Below are 18556 nucleotides of genomic sequence, written 5' to 3'. Positions count from 1 at the left end.
CAACAATGCCTTCAAATCCGTGTCTGTCCCTCAGGGTTGTGTCTTTATCTCATAGATGAGTCTCCGTTGTGCTCTTGTGGTCATTTTGACTGGGTTCCACTTCTTGGCAGAGTAGCCTCAGTCCCAAATTGTTTCCATTTGTAGAAGATTTGCCTGTAGACTGGTGAAATTCTAATGCCTTTAAAATCAGTTTGTAACCCATTTTTGACTGTATATCCTATAAAAGCTTTTTCTAGTGAGGAATGGGTCACAAATTAATTTTTTAGCAAACTAAAAAAGTTTGAATCATTTTATCAACCAAATAGGCTCCAGGTATGCTAACACTTCATTAGCTTCTTTTAGGTCATCAACTCTTTATCCACCAGCACTACAGAGTTTTTAAAGTTATTCTCCATAAATACATAAAATAATAATTAAAAAAAAAATAAAAAAAAAAGTATGTGAGCTTTTTTTTTTGCCACTGTACTGAAATGTAAAGAAAAAAGGCTATTAAAGCAAACAGAGCACAGAGATGTGGAGATGTTTATCAGGAGAAAAAAAGGGTCCTTTTGGTATTAGTAATTATAAGTGAATAAATTATAATCTGTGCAGATGTTCCTTTATTTTCACAAACAGGTTTTAACTTCACCACCATGAATAAAATTAACACACACACACACAGCTCTCCTCAAAGCTGAATTCTGCATATTAGTGTTCTTCAGTTGTCATGGTGACTGGGGGGGGTGGGGTCTCCTGGGAGAAGGTAGGATGAGCTGGAGAGGTGGCTGTCAGCCAGTAACCCCTGGCAACCGCAACTACTAACTTCTGTAACCCTGGCAACCATGTGGTCCTATACGTAAAAAGATATTACTTTAAACGGTTAACAAATCCAAAAAGTGTACTAACACTACGACTCATTTTTTATTTGTTTATTTGATTCATTTGTTTATATATTTTTTATTATTATGAGTCGTTATGAACTGAAACAGAAAATATTATTATTATTATTATTAGGGTTTGTTGAAGAAATAAAACCAACATGGTTGCCAAAAAAGTGATAATTTTATGCACAAAAGAAAATAGAGGACATATAGCAGAGTTCAAAATCATCTAATCAAAAATAGCAGCAACACATCTTTTAAAAAGTTGAAACAGGGCAACAAAAGGCTGGGAAATAAGTTGTTGCTTATAAAGCATCTGGGTATAAAAAGAGCATTTTAGAGTAAAAAAAAATATGGAACTATTTCAGAAAACTGTTCCTCATCGTGAAGTCGTGAAGACTTTGGATATTCCACCGTCTACAGCCCATAATAAAATCAAAAGATTCAGAGAATCTGAGATATCCATGTGTGTATGAATCAAGGCTGACAGTGAGTACTGGATGTTGGTGATCTTTGGGCCCTCAGGCAGCACTACATTAATAACAGCCTGTACTGACCCAGCTGGAACACAACCGACCTTCAACGTTGAAATGTGGTTGAAATATGACTAAAATGATGTATGTTGATGTTTCAACGTTGAAACAACGTTAAATCAACATTTAATGTTCAATGGTTGTGCTAACATTGAATTTTTAATGTTGAATCAACGTAATGTTCTCAACCTTCTTTGTGGTGTTTTTCATAAAATGATCCAAAAATATATTTTTTCTAACTCAAACTCATTGGCATTGGCTCAGGCACACACATTTATATTACATACAGTATGTTTGGCCAAGGTCTAATAAACATTGCTTCATTTGTAAATTTGTAACTGAACAAATTTTCTACTCATATCTTGAGTTTAATTCATTTTCTTTTACATTTTATTAAAAAATTAATAAAAAAAGAGTAGCAAGCATGTGTAAAGGGCAAATATTAACCATGTAAGCTGTTTATTAATTTTTTAAATTTAGGTGAAGCAAGCATGTGTAAAGCATTTTAATGTAAAATTGCTTAATTTTGCTGAATCAAATACAAGTAACAAAGTAAACGAGTAACAAAAATATGAACACCACACAAGGGTTAAATTAGCATTTTACGTTTCATCAGCATATAATTTCTAAAAACGGTTGGATGGAGGAATTAAACTGTGTTTTACTTCTATTTGCAGTAACTGCTTTTTAATTTAACATCAAGTTCATATGTTCTAATAGTTTTACTGTTTTTTCTAATAGTTTAGTGTTTTTGAGATCAGATGTTGAATCAGATTGGTAGTGGTGAGTAACTTTCTTTATACTCAGCTTTACTACAGTGACGTAAGTTTATTGTTAACACTTTTTTTAACCATAGGATTTTATAGTTTTAGTAAGCTATGGTTTATTAAAGGTTGAACGTATGACGTTGAAACAACGTTGCTATATCATAGTTCAGGGGTGTCCAAACTTTTTTTGTTGGGGGCCAGAAGGAGAAATATATTTGAAGTCACGGGCCACAGACAAATAATACAACAAATAATGAAATATACCACTTTAAATAATACATTTTCCTGATTACTTTCATTTACACACCATTTTACTTGATTTACTATCTTTATATTTGACAGTGTTGTGTAAACTAAGATTTTTCAAATTGATGTTTAATTTCATGATGTCTCTTAATATTAAACTCCTTAATTACGGCAACTTTTAGACTCTTTGGCCCGTTTTTCTGCGCTAGAAATGCGCACTCTCTCCACTTTTAGACTGTTTGGCTCGTTTCTGACACCTAGCGTTCAAACTTTGAATAATACCTCGCGGGCCGCTCCAAAAAAGGAAACGGGACGCAAATGGCCCGCGGGCCGTAGTTTGGACAGCCCTGTCATAATTGATTCACTTTTCAAAATCAACATTTGATTCAACGTTGATTCAACCATAACTTCAATGTTGATCAACGTTGATTCAACATTTATTCAACGTTGAAATGCCAGCTGGGGATTCTATACTGGAAATCACTGCACTGGTTCACGAATATCTACAGAAATGATTACTCTCTGTAAACACAGTTCACCGTGGATAAAGCTGAATCATGCAGAGAAGAAGCCACATTTCAACACCATCCACTATTTTAACAGTGCCATCTTCTCAGGGCTAAAACTCATTGAAAATAAAATGAGGTGAAATGTATTATGTGTTTTAATGTTCTATTGTGAATAAAATGTGGGTCTGTGACATTTGGAATCACTTTATTCTGTGTTTGCATACATTTATTTACATTTTACACAGCGAACCAGGCATTTTGGAATTGAGGCTGTAGATAATAGGGTTTGTGACTTGGTTGGTTAATTGCTGTAGAATTTATATTACTATGTGTGTGGGTGTGTTCTGTGAGGATTTGTGAGGATCTCATTACAGGCTCTCTATTAGTCTCTCTCTCTCTCTCTCTCTCTCTCTCTCTCTTTCGCTTTTTCTTTCTCTCTCTCTTTTCTCTCTTTCATTTTGAGTCTGTTTGAGTGTGTGTGTGTGTGTGTGTGTGTGTGTGTGTGTGTGTGCATGTTCATTCTATAAATATTCTCTGCCAGTGAGTCATCCCCCTCTGTACTGATCGCTCTTTTCAACCGTGTCCATTCTAGCTCTCATTACCGGTAACATAGCCTACAATACACACACACACACACACACACACCATCTTTTAAACCGCAAAAACATGCAGTATTAGACCCTGCAGCATGTTAAATTGAGAATCAAAAGATGCTGAGGATGCTGAGGATCACAGAGCTGACAGCTCAGCTGAGTCTTCTTCACGAGCTTTATTTACCCAATCACACGGTGAGCACGGCATCCTGTCTGAAGTCAGGACCCTCGGGGGGGCTTGTTGTTTTGTGTGGGTGGGATTTGGAGAGATTCCCTCTCTCTCATACTGATGCTCTGGGAATGCGAGGTTCAGAAGAAGAAGGGAAAAAAAGCCTTCAAGGCCTCATAGCAGAAAGATAAACACCGACAATGACGTCAAAAATGATCCAATGTGTGTCATCAGGATTTGCAGGATTTGGAGGGTTATTTAAAAAATGAATTCCTCCACGGAAGAAAAATATTATCTTTTAATCTTTTAAAGGATTTGTATTTAACCTTAAATCAGAAACAAGTTGAGCAGGTCGGTTTCCTCTGCTGCAAAGCGCAAAAGCACTGCGCCATTAAAATAACAATCCGCTGGAGGCTCCGAGTGGTCCAGCGGTCTATAGCCCTGTCACAGGAGATGATCAAGAGATCACTTGTTTGAATCCCGGTCATGCAGCTTGCCATCAGCTGCTGGAACCCTGAGAGAGCACAAATGGCCTTGCTGTGAGCTGTGAGATGTATTGGATCCGAGTAATGTTTTAGAAGAGGCACGTGCTAGTCTTTACCTGTCATGACTAGTACAGAATGCAGACACGTGCAGATACTGATAAAAGTTTTTTTATTATAAAATAAACAGATGTAAGACGTAGTCGGTACAGAAAAATGGGTAATCACCAATAACAGGAGCAATGTAGACAAAACCATAAAATAAACGAGAGACAGTCCAGAGTTCATACACGAGATATCCAATATCAGAGGTAATCCAAGAGGCAGTAGTGAAAACACAGTCCAGGTAATACACAAGCAATCCAATATCAGAGGCAAAGGCAATAATCGGCGTCGAGAAAACAAAAGCAAGGTCATACACGAGATAAACAGAGACAAGAGATATAGAACCGCTTTGTAATGAGGAGAACCTACAATACGCGGCGTGTGTGTGTGTGTGTGGTGTGCTCTTTTATAGTGCCAGTAATCAGTATTCGAGACTTCCTGGAGGAAGCAGGTGAGGTGTCACGTGACCAGGTGAGTGCGTGATGTCAGCGGGTGGTGCATTCTGGGTAGTGTAGTTGTTGACCTGAGAACCTCCGTTAGAGCTGGGTGTGGAAGGGACAGAGGAGCTAACAGCCTCCTGGTGTGTCGGGGCATCACTAGTGATAGGGGGAGTCCTAATGAGTGGGTTGGGTAATTAGCCTTGTAAATTGCGGAGAAAATGGAATAAAATTTTAAAACAAAAGTATGTAAAAAAAATGAATCTGCCAAAGTGGCATGTGACCCGCCCATGATTAATTAAGAAAATTAGTACGTCAGTATGTTAGTGCATTACAATTATTGTGTTTTGAACTTTGCAAGGCATACTTTTCCCATCGTTACGATAGCAAAGACACGCTGACATGCCTTTTAGATTGCAAATTAGGGTCCTAGGTTGTTTGAAGAAAAGGGGCAAAAATTCTGGGCCCTGTACACTTTCAATGTTAGTGGGCCCCTATCCATGCCAGTACACAAGGAACATGAGCGAAAAAAAAAAAATCAGGATTTTATGGGCCCCTCTCCCCACTTGGGCCCTGGGTGTCCACTTTTCCCCCCACTGCCACGCCCATGCTTTCTTACACAAAGAAAGTGCAGCCAAAAGGAATTTGTCTTGTCTCTTTTTTGCCCCTCTTTAGCAATGCCTTTTTTTTAACCAAAATAGTGCGAGGGGGCAGAACAGTTACTCCTAGAGACTCCACACACACTCATTCCAGAGGTGAGTGCAGTGTTCTTTGGCTTTATTTCTTTAGACATGGCAAAAGTCATGGGACATGGTACTAGTCCTTTGCCCGTGATAATTGGCATGTCATTGTATATAATCCTTTTTGATTCACATCGATACACATAATACTTTTTATTGTCTTGAAAAAATTATTATCCCTATTCACAAAAGTTGGGACGATGTGTAAAATATAGATAAATAAGCATAAAAAACTGAATGGAATGATTTGCTAAATCTAAAATGAAAAACATGAATTAATTTAGAGCTTGATATCTGCAACACATCTCAAGTAAGTTGGGAAAGGGCAACAAAAGTCTGGAAAAGTAAGTCTTACTGATAAAAACAGCTGCAATAGGAACAAGCTTCTCACAAATAACACATGCCTGAGCATAAAAAGAGCATGTTAGAGAGGTGGAGTCTTTCACGAGCAAAAATGGGCGGAGCTTCACCAATCTGGAAAAAAACTGTAAAATTCCATGCAAAATTGAAAAAAGACTACAGATGACCCATGTTCAGTCTGTGTGAGTGAGTGTGTGTGAGAGTGTGTGCGTGTGTGAGTGAGTGTGTGCGTGTGTGTGTGTGTAGGTGTGTGTGTGTGGGTATGTGTGTGAGAGATGGCTTTAAAGCAGGAATTTTAATATTACTGCTTATTAGAGGATGCTTGCGTCAAGCACTTAATTAAAGCCCGGATGTGATGGTTGCTAGTTTGATTTTCGTTATAGGTTAATTGAACACACACACACACGCACACACACACACACACACACACACACACACACACACACACACACACACACACACACACACACACATCAACCTCATCCACCTGCAAGTTGCCATGGAAACACTCATTAGAAGGGGCAGAATTAGACAGATGTGTGTGTGTGTGTGTGTTGATATTGGTGAGTGCTTTATCATTCAATGTGTGCATGACAAATAGTAGATAGATGCAGTGGTGTTTGCCCTCTTCATGATTTCTTATTTTTTTGCATGTTTATCACTCTTAAATGTTTCATTTCATTAAACTAGTTTCATATATTAGTTACAGATAACACAAGTAAACACAAAATGCAGTTTTTAAATGATTTCCTTTTTAATTATTAGGTAAGAAAAAGTTCCAAACCTCCATGGCCCTCTGTAAAAAAGTGTTTGCCCCCCAGTTAAAACATAACTCAGGCCTGATTACTGCCATACCTGTTCTCAATCAACAAATGCCTTAAAATACAACCTGCCTGACAAAACAAAATAGACCGAAAGATACTCAAAAGCTAAGAGAAAGAAAGTAATTGAGATCTATCAGTCTAGAGAAGAATTTAAAGCCATTTCTAACAACTTCCAGCAAACCACAGTGAGAGCCATAATCCAGAAATAGTGAAAACATGGAATAGTGGTGATCCTTCCCAGGAGTGGCCAGCTGACCAAATTACCCCAAGAGCACAGCAAAAACTCATCTAAGAGGTCACAAAAGACCCATTAACAACATCCAAAGATCTGCAGGCCTTACTTGCCTCAATTAGGTCAGCGTTCATTACTCCACCACAAGATTAGACAAAAAATTGTCTGCATGGCAAAAAAACACTGCTCAGCAAAAATAACATTAAGGCTTGTCTCAGGTGTGTGTCCCATTACATTAGGCGTAAAATTAACATGATATTTCAGAAAAAGATCATTATACCTACAGTAAAACATGGTGGTGGTAGTGTGATGGTCTGGGGCAGTTTTGCTGCTTCAGGAACTGAAAGATTAGCTCTACTATATAAAATCATGAATTTCGCTGTCTAAGTAGAATATCCTGCCATAATTTTGTGACCTTAAACTCAGGCTTACTTGGGTTCTGCAACAGGAGAATGATCTGAAGCACTCCAGCAAGTCCACCTCTGAAAGACTTAAAAAAACTAAATGAAGGTGTTGGAGTGGCCTATTCAAGGTCTGATTAAGATGCTGTGGATGATCTTAAACAAGCTGTTTATGCTGGAAAACCCGCCAATGTGTCTAAATTACAACAATTCTTTAAAGAAGAGTGGAGCCAAAATTCTTCCTCAGAGATGTGAAAGACTCTTTGACAGTTACACTTAATTGCAGTTTTTGCCAAGGGTTGCCAAACCAAGTTATTAGCTTTAGGGGGCAAACACTTTTTATAATAGATTTTTTCTTTTAATAAATTCAATTTAAAGGGAGAGGGAGTGAGGGGCTGGAGAAGAGCAGTAACCCCTCTGATGATCCCTCATGCTTATCTGCTCTTGAGTGTCCTCAGTGTTTGGCTGGATTGATGAATAGCAGGCTAGCTTGTTAGCTGGCTGGATGGATGGATGGAAGGCTAGCTGGTTAGCTCAGTGTTTGGCTGGATTGATAAATGGAAGGTTAGCTTGTTAGCTGGCTGGATGGATGGATGGAAGGCTAGCTGGTTAGCTCAGTGTTTGGCTGGATTGATGAATGGCAGGCTAGCTTGTTAGCTGGCTGGATGGATGGAAGGCTAGCTGGTTAGCTCTCTGTTTGGCTGGATTGATAAATGGAAGGCTAGCTTGTTAGCTGGCTGGCTGGATGGATGGAAGGCTAGCTGGTTAGCTCAGTGTTTGGCTGGATTGATGAATGGCAGGCTAGCTTGTTAGCTGGCTGGATGGAAGGCTAGCTGGTTAGCTGGCTGGATGGATGGAAGGCTAGCTGGTTAGCTCTCTGTTTGGCTGGATTGATGAATGGAAGGCTAGCTTGTTAGCTGGCTGGCTGGATGGATGGAAGGCTAGCTGGTTAGCTCTCTGTTTGGCTGGATTGATGAATGGAAGGCTAGCTTGTTAGCTGGCTGGATGGATGGATGGAAGGCTAGCTGGTTAGCTCTCTGTTTGGCTGGATTGATGAATGGAAGGTTAGCTTGTTAGCTGGCTGGATGGATGGATGGATGGATGGAAGGCTAGCTGGTTAGCTCAGTGTTTGGCTGGATTGATGAATGGCAGGCTAGCTTGTTAGCTGGCTGGCTGGAAGGCTAGCTGGTTAGCTGGCTGGATGGATGGAAGGCTAGCTGGTTAGCTCTCTGTTTGGCTGGATTGATGAATGGAAGGCTAGCTTGTTAGCTGGCTGGATGGATGGATGGAAGGCTAGCTGGTTAGCTCAGTGTTTGGCTGGATTGATGAATAGCAGGCTAGCTTGTTAGCTGGCTGGATGGATGGATGGAAGGCTAGCTGGTTAGCTCAGTGTTTGGCTGGATTGATAAATGGAAGGCTAGCTTGTTAGCTGGCTGGATGGATGGATGGCTAGCTGGTTAGCTCAGTGTTTGGCTGGATTGATGAATGGCAGGCTATCTTGTTAGCTGGCTGGATGGATGGAAGGCTAGCTGGTTAGCTCTCTGTTTGGCTGGATTGATAAATGGAAGGCTAGCTTGTTAGCTGGCTGGCTGGATGGATGGAAGGCTAGCTGGTTAGCTCAGTGTCTGGCTGGATTGATGAATGGCAGGCTAGCTTGTTAGCTGGCTGGATGGATGGAAGGCTAGCTGGTTAGCTCTCTGTTTGGCTGGATTGATAAATGGAAGGCTAGCTTGTTAGCTGGCTGGCTGGATGGATGGAAGGCTAGCTGGTTAGCTCAGTGTTTGGCTGGATTGATGAATGGCAGGCTAGCTTGTTAGCTGGCTGGATGGAAGGCTAGCTGGTTAGCTCAGTGTTTGGCTGGATTGATGAATGGCAGGCTAGCTTGTTAGCTGGCTGGCTGGAAGGCTAGCTGGTTAGCTGGCTGGCTGGATGGATGGAAGGCTAGCTGGTTAGCTCTCTGTTTGGCTGGATTGATGAATGGAAGGCTAGCTTGTTAGCTGGCTGGATGGATGGATGGAAGGCTAGCTCAGTGTTTGGCTGAATTGATGAATGGATGGCTAGCTTGTTAGTTTGCTGAATGAATGGCTGGCTGAATTAGGGAAGACCAACTGTTGGCTGGATGTATCAAAAGCTAGTTGGTTACCTGGTTGGCTGGCTGAATGGATAATTAGGTGGATGAAATGTCAGCTGTCTATCTGTTTATCTGGCTGTTTTTCTGGCTGGATGACTGAATGGATGCCTAGCTGGTTAGCTTGTTACCTGGCTGGCTGCGTGGGTGGACAGACAGACGGAGGGATGGACAGACAGACAGACAGACAGACAGACAGACAGACAGACAGATAGATAGATAGATAGATAGATAGATAGATAGATAGATAGATAGATGACAAACATTTGGTCTCCATGGAACAAAGACATTTTTTATTAAGAATTTGAATTAGCTGGAATAGATGAGCTGTAGATCAGAGAAACTGGGAGAGAGAGTGGTGTGTGTGTGTATGAGAGGGGGTTGTTGGAGGAGAGAGAGAAAGAGAGAGAGGGGGAGAGAGAGGGAGAGAGAGGGAGAAGGAGAGATGCAGGAGGAGAGATAGGTCAGTGTGACTCATGCTGGGTGAACTCTGCTCCCAGTAGAGGAAATGAATGACACACATCCTCCTCTCTCCCTCACAGAGCAAGCTGCTTCTAAGCCCAAGTGTGTGTATATATGTGTGTGTGTGTGTGAGTGTGTGCGTGTGTGTGTTACCACAGTCTAAGTTAAGAGAGGGCATGTGAATGAATATCTAACATCACGGCTCTTCCGGCGTGTGTATAAACCATGAGCTGTGATAAAACGTTGAATTATTGAAATTTACTGTTTTGTAAAAACAGAATTTATTATGGATCAGAGATTCTGTACTTGTTTATTTTAACAGTGAGGATAATGCAATTGCGTGAGCATGTGTGTGTGTGTGTGTGTGTGAAGCGGAAATGTGGCAGTGTGACAGAGAGAGAGTAATGTGAGTAAAGCTCCTCAGCGGAAGAACAATCTTGGAGGCTCCCTTTGCGTCATTTCTTTAGTGCGGAACGCTGCAGTGAGTGCTCTTCATATCATTACCAAAAACTTCAGCTTCATTATCATCTTCCTGGAAACGACAAGCAAAGTGGGCATCAAACCAATTACCCACCTATTGGGTTATTGCGGAAAATGTGACCAGTTTGCCACAAGTCATGAGACATCAGTATATAAATGAATCATGAAGTGTTATGTATCAGCTGTGAAGTGTTGTTTATAAGTGAAGCTGAGCACTGTCCAGCTTGCTAATAGCAGGGAGTGACGAGAATTATGGGAGTTGTAGTGAGGTCTGATAGTGGAAGCAGTTGAATTAAGGGACTTGGAGTAAGGAGGTCTGATAGTGGGTGCAGGTGAATTATGGGAGTTGGAGTAAGGAGGTCTGATAGTGGGTGCAGGTGAATTATGGGAGTTGGAGTAAGGAGGTCTGATAGTGGGTGCAGGTGAATTATGGGAGTTGTAGTGAGGTCTGATAGTGGGTGCACATGAATTATGGGAGTTGTAGTGAGGTCTGATAGTGGATGCAGGTGAATTATGGGAGTTGTAGTGAGGTCTAATAGTGGGTGCAGGTGAATTATGGGAGTTGGAGTGAGGAGGTCTGATAGTGGGTACAGGTGAATTATGGGAGTTGTAGTGAGGTCTGATAGTGGGTACAGGTGAATTATGGGAGTTGGAGTGAGGTCTGATAGTGGGTACAGGTGAATTATGGGAGTTGTATTGAGGTCTGATAGTGGGTGCAGGTGAATTATGGGAGTTGTAGCGAGGAGGTCTGATAGTGGGTACAGGTGAATTATGGGAGTTGTAGTGAGGTCTGACAGTGGGTACAGGTGAATTATGGGAGTTGGGGTGAGGTCTGATAGTGGGTGCACTATGTTCTATGTTACATAGAACACAAAACTATTTAACATAAAATAAACACAACACAGCAGAGTTCAAATCTTCTTACTAAATGATAGCACTGTAAACAGCAACCATTTAACTGTAATACTGGAGAGGAACGTTCGTCACTGGTTAATGCCTCACAGACACTGCAGAACTTTTGGAAGCCGTCCATTCAGACCTCCAGAACTTTCCATTGCACACTTGAGTTGAGAAATGGGAAAAGGGGAGGGAGTGAGGGTATGAAGAAGAGCAGTTACCCCTCTGATGTCATTTCCACAGGCTGATAAACTGAAGAAGAACATGGTGACTAAACAGTTTGTTGTGATTAAGGATAAACCGGGATTAAAATGTTATGGAAACTTTCACTCTTAATCTATGAAGGTGCCAAGAAACCCTAGAGGAACCACTTTAGGTCTTAAATGAACTATTCTTCTATTACTGGATAGTTCTTTAAAGGTCTTAACTTAAACCACACAGAGAGTCTCTTTCGATAACAAAGCTAAGTGTGTTTTGTCTGGGGTAGATACAGTATATATAGTGGCGTGAAAAAGTATTTGCCTCTTTACAGATTTTATTCGTTTTTGCATTTTTGCCATAAATACATTTTTCAGATCCAACAAGCTTTAATATTAAACAAAGACAACCTGAGTAAATATAAAAAGCACTTTTTAAATGATTATTTCATTTATTTAGGGAAAAAACTATCCAAACCAATTTAGCCCTTTGTGAAAAGGTGTTTGTTCCCCCATATATTAACAGTGATTAATCAATTTTTTTTGGAAAGCTGAGTTCAGTTTCACTACTAACCACAACCAGGCCTGATTACTGCCAGACCTGTAGAATCAAGAAATCACTTAGAACCTGTCTGACAACATGAAACAGATAAAAGATCTCAAAATGCAACACATTATGCTTTGATCTGAAGAAATTTAAAAACTGACTAGAAAACAAAGCCATTGATCATTTGTCAGTCTAAAAAAGAATGTTACAAAATCATTTTTAAGGCTTTGAGACTCCAGCAGACCACAATCAGAGCTATTATTCACAAATGGAGAAAACATGGAACACTGGTGAACCTTCCCAGGAGTGGCCGGCCAGCCGAAATTATTCCAAAAGGGCATGGACAACTCATCCAGGAGGTCACAAAAGAACTCAGAACAGCATTTAAAGAATTGCAGGTCTCACTCGCCTCAGTTCAGTTCAGTATTAAGCATTTAATAATTAAAGGAGACTGGGAGAGTTGCTGACCAAAAAGAACACATGAGCCGTCCTACAGTTGCCAGAAAACATCTTGATGATCCCCAGGACTTTGGGTAAATATTCTTTGGACTGATGAGACAAAAGTGGAATTTTATGGAATTTATATCCCGTAACATCTGGCATAAAACTGACACAAAATTTCAGAAAAAGAACATCAAACTGGTAGTGTGATGGTCTGGGGCTGCTTTGCTTGCTGTAGATGGAACTAGAAATTCTGCTGTTTAACAGACAATACTGAAGGAGAATGTCCGGCCATCTGTCCTTGACCTCAAGCTCAGGTGTACTTGGGTTCTACAGCAGGACAATGACCCAAAACACACAAACAAGTTCACCTCTGAATGGCTTAAAAAAGTCTTTGTGACTAAACTTGAGGATATTTTATTGAGGATAAGTTCTAGAAATGTTTCAATTAACTGTCCCTTATTTCTTAATGTATATGTTTTTACTGTCAAAAGTCTTACTTTACTTAAATCACTTGAGGTAATGTTGCCTAAAAGTAAGTAATGCTTTCTGAAAACTTAAAAAGTTTTCTGAAAAGTGCTTTTTTATTCATTTAATCAATGTTGCTTAGCACAATAATTCTACTTATAATTTTATGGTCAGGGGAATAAAATAGATTTGTATTCTTTTTATTTATTTTAAGTAACATAGAGATTTGAAATAGAGTAAACAGTACAGCATATAGCCAAAACACTGCTAGCATCTCATAAATGATGTTTGCTCTTACAGCCTACAACATAGAGGCCAAGCAGTATGCAACTATACTGTGCTAGAAGCCAGTGAAAAAGAAGCGGTTAATGGCAACAGACAAAACTTTATCTATTTTGAGTTGCATCAATTCTGAGATCCCTGTTTTAATGTATATGAGGCCACAAACCGTAATCTAAATAAAGGTAGTGGTAAAAGTAGTGGAAATGTTGGATAAAACAGACTTAATTTGAGGTGTGGGTTTACTGTGTGCTGTGTATTTTAGGAGTACAATATGTTTCTTCTTTACTAACCACTGTGTTCATGTATGTTATAAGCTGAATAGTCTATAATCTATCTTTATTTTTTGTTGTATTGTTCTCATACCCTGTGGGCATATTGTACTGGTTGCCATGAAGATGCTAAGTGGGTTGTATGGCTCCAAAATTACAGCTATTAGGCCCAATCCTAACATACCTATATCAACCAATTAGCTCAAAAAAAAAATTAGGAGTACAAAAGAGAAACGGGATTTGGCCTTACTCTTATAAACTGCACTAATACTAATAGCACTAATAACAGCACTAATAGCACTAATAGCACGATCTGACCAGAATTCTTTTATAATTGAAACAAACACAAGCTGACAAGTATAAACACACCCTAAGTGGCCTTATTCATTTAACCCTCTAATGCATGATTTAAAAAAATGAGCCTACTTTTTGAGAGCTTGGGGATCCCTGTTTATATATTCCTCACAATGTAAGAACCACTGCTTTTCATGATTGCCTTGTTATGTAACTGCATAATGTTGCCCTGAGGCAAAAAAAAACTAAAAAACAATATTTTAGTAAGAAAATGAAAACAAAATAGTCCTAAAAAAAAAAACAGTTAAAAGGAGAATGCAATAATCGAAAAGTGCTTGATGCCTGAAAGCAACATCATACCATAGAGCAGGGGTCACCAACCTTTTTGAACCTGAGAGCTACTTCTTGGGTACCAATTAATGCGAACGGCTACCAGTTTGATACACACTCGTGAAATTACATATTTTCTCAATTTACCTTTAATTATATGTTATTATTAATAATTAATGACATTCATCTATGTGAAGACACAGATATCAATAGGCAACACTATTATTATAAATCTCTGCAAGTGTTTACATTTTATATTATATTTTAATATAATATTACATATTATATTACATTATATTGTATAATAATATATAAACTATAGGCTATCTCTAAGCTAATATTAATGTAATATAATCTAAAATTACATCAATGCAACTGTGATTAAAAAAAAAAAAGAATAGCAACAAAAATGCTATTTTTAGACCAGGCCTGCGGGCTACTCATAAGGTCCTTGCGGGCTACCTGGTGCCCGCGGGCACCATGTTGGTGACCCCTGCCATAGAGGGTTAAACTGCTTGTTTGATTGATTGTTGACTGCCACCTGCTGCCCAAATAGGAGAAGTGCGCCAAAATGAGCTCAAACTTTTTTATTCAGTTTTTAACAAAATGAATAAAGTCACAAAGTGCGTTTTAAATAAATTCAGCGAGTGTAAACCAATATATACACAACAGTTTGTACAGAATGTGCACATTCTCCGCACTTTCAGGCGTGTACTCGTTAAAAAACAAATTACTTCGTTATTACATGTAAAAAAAAATGTAACAAAAAAGGTTTTAAAAAGTTTTTTTAATATATAAAGAAATGAGTTCAGAACTTCAAGTTGGGTCCAGGGTGTCGGTGTCGCGGCCGGTCAGCTGCCTGTTGATCCCCGGGCGGGGTCAGAACCCGGGCGCGGCTCCCTCAGCAGTTCTCGGGTTCTGGCGGGTCTCACGGCGCCGCGCGGAGGTTCTCCGCGGATGCGCCGTTGCTCGCGACGCTTTCCCGGCACGGCTCCTCGAGCCCCTCCCCGGTGCCGCTGTCCGCCTCCTCCTCGATGATGGCGCGCGCGTCCGCGGACGAGCAGAGGGAGCTCACGCTGCTCTGCTCCACCGAGCACAGCGCGCACGCGAGCGGCGCGAGGACGCGGCTCTCCAGCGGGCCGCCCGGCAGCGGCAGCGCGCGCGCGGAGAAGGTGAGGCCGGCCAGCGCGGGCAGGCTGTGCTTCTTTAGGCGCGCGCCCCACTCCCGCTGCTCTTCCTCATGCATCAGCCGCCGGAACACGTTGCTGCGCCTTTTCTCGCGCCGCTTGGAGCGCACGTACCCGAACATGATACCGGCGAGGAAGATCCCATAGAAGGACATGACGATCAGAATATACAGGTACGCGTTCCCGTCGCTCCCGCCCGCCTGCGGGGTGCTCGCGGCGTTCCGGAAGGAGAGCGCGCGCAGCGCCGTCGCATTCCCCGCGCCCTCCATTCCTCAGCAGGGGGGAATCACGTGAGCTGCGGGACATCAAAAACAAAGATTAGAAAATAGGAAAAGTTTAAAAAGAAAAGAAAAGTAGAAATACATATAAATAAATAAAAAAGTACTAAAACGTTTAATATATCTAAAATAAGTATTTAAAACAAAAATATATGCTTTAAAAGTTAATATAAATAGAACTAAATAAAAAATGAAAATAAGAAAATCTTTTAAAAATCTGTGAAAATAAGTTTAAAAAAGTAAAAACTTAAGAAAAAGGGGAGATCTAAAAAAATATATACAATATACACACATAACATGAAATAATCAAAAATGAATAAAAAGTACGTTGTACATTTAATAATGAATATTAATAAGTAAATAATAACAACTGTTTTAAAAAGTACATTAAAAATATATGCTAAAAAGAATATTTTTTTCAGTTTTTTTTTCTTTTGTTCTACAGTTGTGGTCTATTTAAAACATGATTTAATGTGGTAACTAGCAATGTAATGACTTCAGTTCACCCCAAACAACGAAAACTGCAAAATAAGCAAAATATTCTACAACAACCTAAACCTGCCTCAACTCACTCACCGGCAGTTTAACTTCTCCCTGTGGTCTTAATGTTTTGTCCACTCCGCTGCCTGTTCCTCGTGCCTCGGGTCTGTAAGGACAGTGCGCGCGGGGGTCGGTTTATATACTGACCCTCCAGAGTTACAGACCACGTGAGAAGCAGCTGCTGGAGAAGTGGATCTGTGGATCAGAGCCAGAACTGACCGAACTGAACTTCTTTGTCCGGGACGGGCTTTCCTCAAAATCAAATTGTAAAATTTAATTTTGCTAAATTTTATTTGATTTATTAATATACATTACCAGTCAAAAGTTTAGACACATTCTCATTCAATGTTTTTATCTTTAGCATGATTTAAAAAAATGTCCTACATTGTAAATGAATACTGAAGTCATTCAGACTATGAAGGAATACATAAGAAGACATGAAGAAACTTAAAAGTGTTAAACAAACCAAAATACTCCGTGAAGCATTTAGATGCTCTCATCTGGAGAGCTGTTAACCTACGGTTTCTGAGGCTGGTAACTCTGATAAAGTTATCCTGTACAACAGAGGAAACTCTTGCTGTGCCTTTCCTGAGATGGTCCTGATGAGAGCCAGTTTCATCATTTTTGATTGTTTAAAAGCTCTTAAAAGAATTTTCTTTACTTAGTTGGGTAGTTCTTGTCATAATATATATTAGAATGTTACTTCAATAGGGTTATTCACTGTATACCTGTAATTCTACCTCTTCACAACTTTACAACTGATGCTCTCAAACGCATTAAGAGGCAAGAAATTCAAGTCATTACCTCTTGATGAGTTCAGCACAGCTGTTAACTGAAAGCCTGAATTCCAGATGACTCTACCTCATAAAGCTGACTGAGAGAAGATGTTGAATCTTAGCAAGAGGTGTTACTTTGAAAAATGTAAAATATAAAACGTATTCTAGTTCGTTTAACACATTTTGTTTACTGAACAATACCATATGTTTTTCTTAACGTTTCAAATGACTTACGTATATAAAAGAAACTGAATTTAAGGTGTTTTCAAACTAGGGTTTTAAGGGAATGGAAGAAATACATTTTTGGTGTTTAAAAACATAAATAAAACTAAATTACTGTTTGTAGGCAAATCTGGCTACTGACTCATTTATATTACTGTGCTCTCATGGCTTCGCAAACAATTGTTTATATTGAGGTCAACAAAAAATATCAATATACTATAAGAAAAGTCAATAATGTAATTATGTCGATAGGCCTAAAGACAACAGCTAATAGGATGTTATCACATTCTCTCTACCGGTGTTTTTAATGATGGCAGTGGTGGAGATCACTGTTCAGAACCTCCCACAGGCGTTGCTGTGATCTGATGACTGTGAAGGTCATAGCGCACGTTCAGTGCCGCACGTCAGTGTAGACCAGAGGGAAGATCCATCATAACTCTGTAATTATATTAATTAGACTGTCTCCTGTCCCCACCTCGCCCGCACCAGCATACTGTATTACAGTCCTGACCCTGTACCCGTCCAGCATCACCATCATCGGCCTGGGAGCTGTGTGAGATTGTTGGGTGTGGCCTGATTGAGCAGAAACCAGAGCTGTCATCACATAATAGAAAGCTAAGACACACCAAACCATAGCTGTAGATAAGAGGATTAGAAAAAGAGGTCATAAAAATGCTTTACAAATAAATTAGATTAGATTTCAAACAAGAACAATAGACACACTACATGCAGTTAGTTTACATGCACTCAAAATTCATAGTTGAATTAAGTTATATGAAGTATTTGGAGTAGTCATGTTGTAGTCTAAAAATCAAATTGTCAGCCTGCCTACTTTGGAACTACTCAAATTCCCCGCATTCTATGGTGTTCCTGCTCCCCCAGTAACTGATTATTTCCACCTGGCCTGTCTAGTATAAATACCCCTCAGCTTGCCCTGTTCCCGACTGAGCATTGAATCTAGTTTTCTAGCACTTCTACAGTGTGTTTCCTTTGTTTATTGCCTTTTGTAACTGACATGTTTTTGTTTCAGACTCTCGATTTTTGCCTTGCCCTCTCTATTGTTTATTCCGTTGCCAACCATTTTTGTATTTCTGGCTGCTCTTTAGCCTTAGCCCTCTATTTGCTGTATTTATCGTATATGATCCTGTTTTACCTGACTACGCTCTGGTATTTTGTTTATATTTGTTATATTTTGTTTATTTTTACTGACCCTACCTGTCCATAACTACTCCTATAAGCCTAGACCGTGTGTTAATAAACTGTGTGTTTGGTATCTGCGAGTGTCTATTGTGTGTCTGGCCAGCGTGATACAGATTAAACGGAATACTCTGAGATTGATTTCTCAGTGCATGTAAACTCTTATCCAAAGTATTATGGGTTGTCTCAGTCTGCACATTACTGAAAACAGACTGTTGTAGTGGAAATAATTAAGCAGTGTTTAGTAGCACAGCACCCGCAAGATGCCATTCAAACACTAGTAAATAAACAGCATCATGGGGA

The 18556-nt window shown here is 39.8% G+C and overlaps 2 protein-coding genes across 10 annotated transcripts in view; one reads left to right on the top strand and one right to left on the bottom strand.

The window, feature by feature from the left end:
* The window catches only part of wdfy1 (WD repeat and FYVE domain containing 1), a 1176431-nt gene that overhangs the window by 101828 nt on the left and 1056047 nt on the right, over positions 1–18556 (top strand). The gene's annotated exons all lie outside the window — the stretch shown is intronic.
* Positions 14826–16252, bottom strand: kcne4 (potassium voltage-gated channel, Isk-related family, member 4). Its single transcript, XM_022671094.2, has 2 exons — positions 16095–16252; positions 14826–15535 (listed from the first exon to the last, which is right to left on the bottom strand). Exon 2 carries the CDS (start codon positions 15507–15509, stop codon positions 14982–14984), a length of 528 nt encoding a protein of 175 aa, XP_022526815.2. The 5' UTR covers positions 15510–15535; positions 16095–16252; the 3' UTR covers positions 14826–14981.

This window comes from Astyanax mexicanus, chromosome 18 (assembly GCF_023375975.1).
Source record: "Astyanax mexicanus isolate ESR-SI-001 chromosome 18, AstMex3_surface, whole genome shotgun sequence".
Taxonomy (NCBI): domain Eukaryota; kingdom Metazoa; phylum Chordata; class Actinopteri; order Characiformes; family Acestrorhamphidae; genus Astyanax; species Astyanax mexicanus.
Note: the sequence above shows the minus strand (reverse complement) of the source record. Positions and strands in the feature narration are given on the sequence as shown.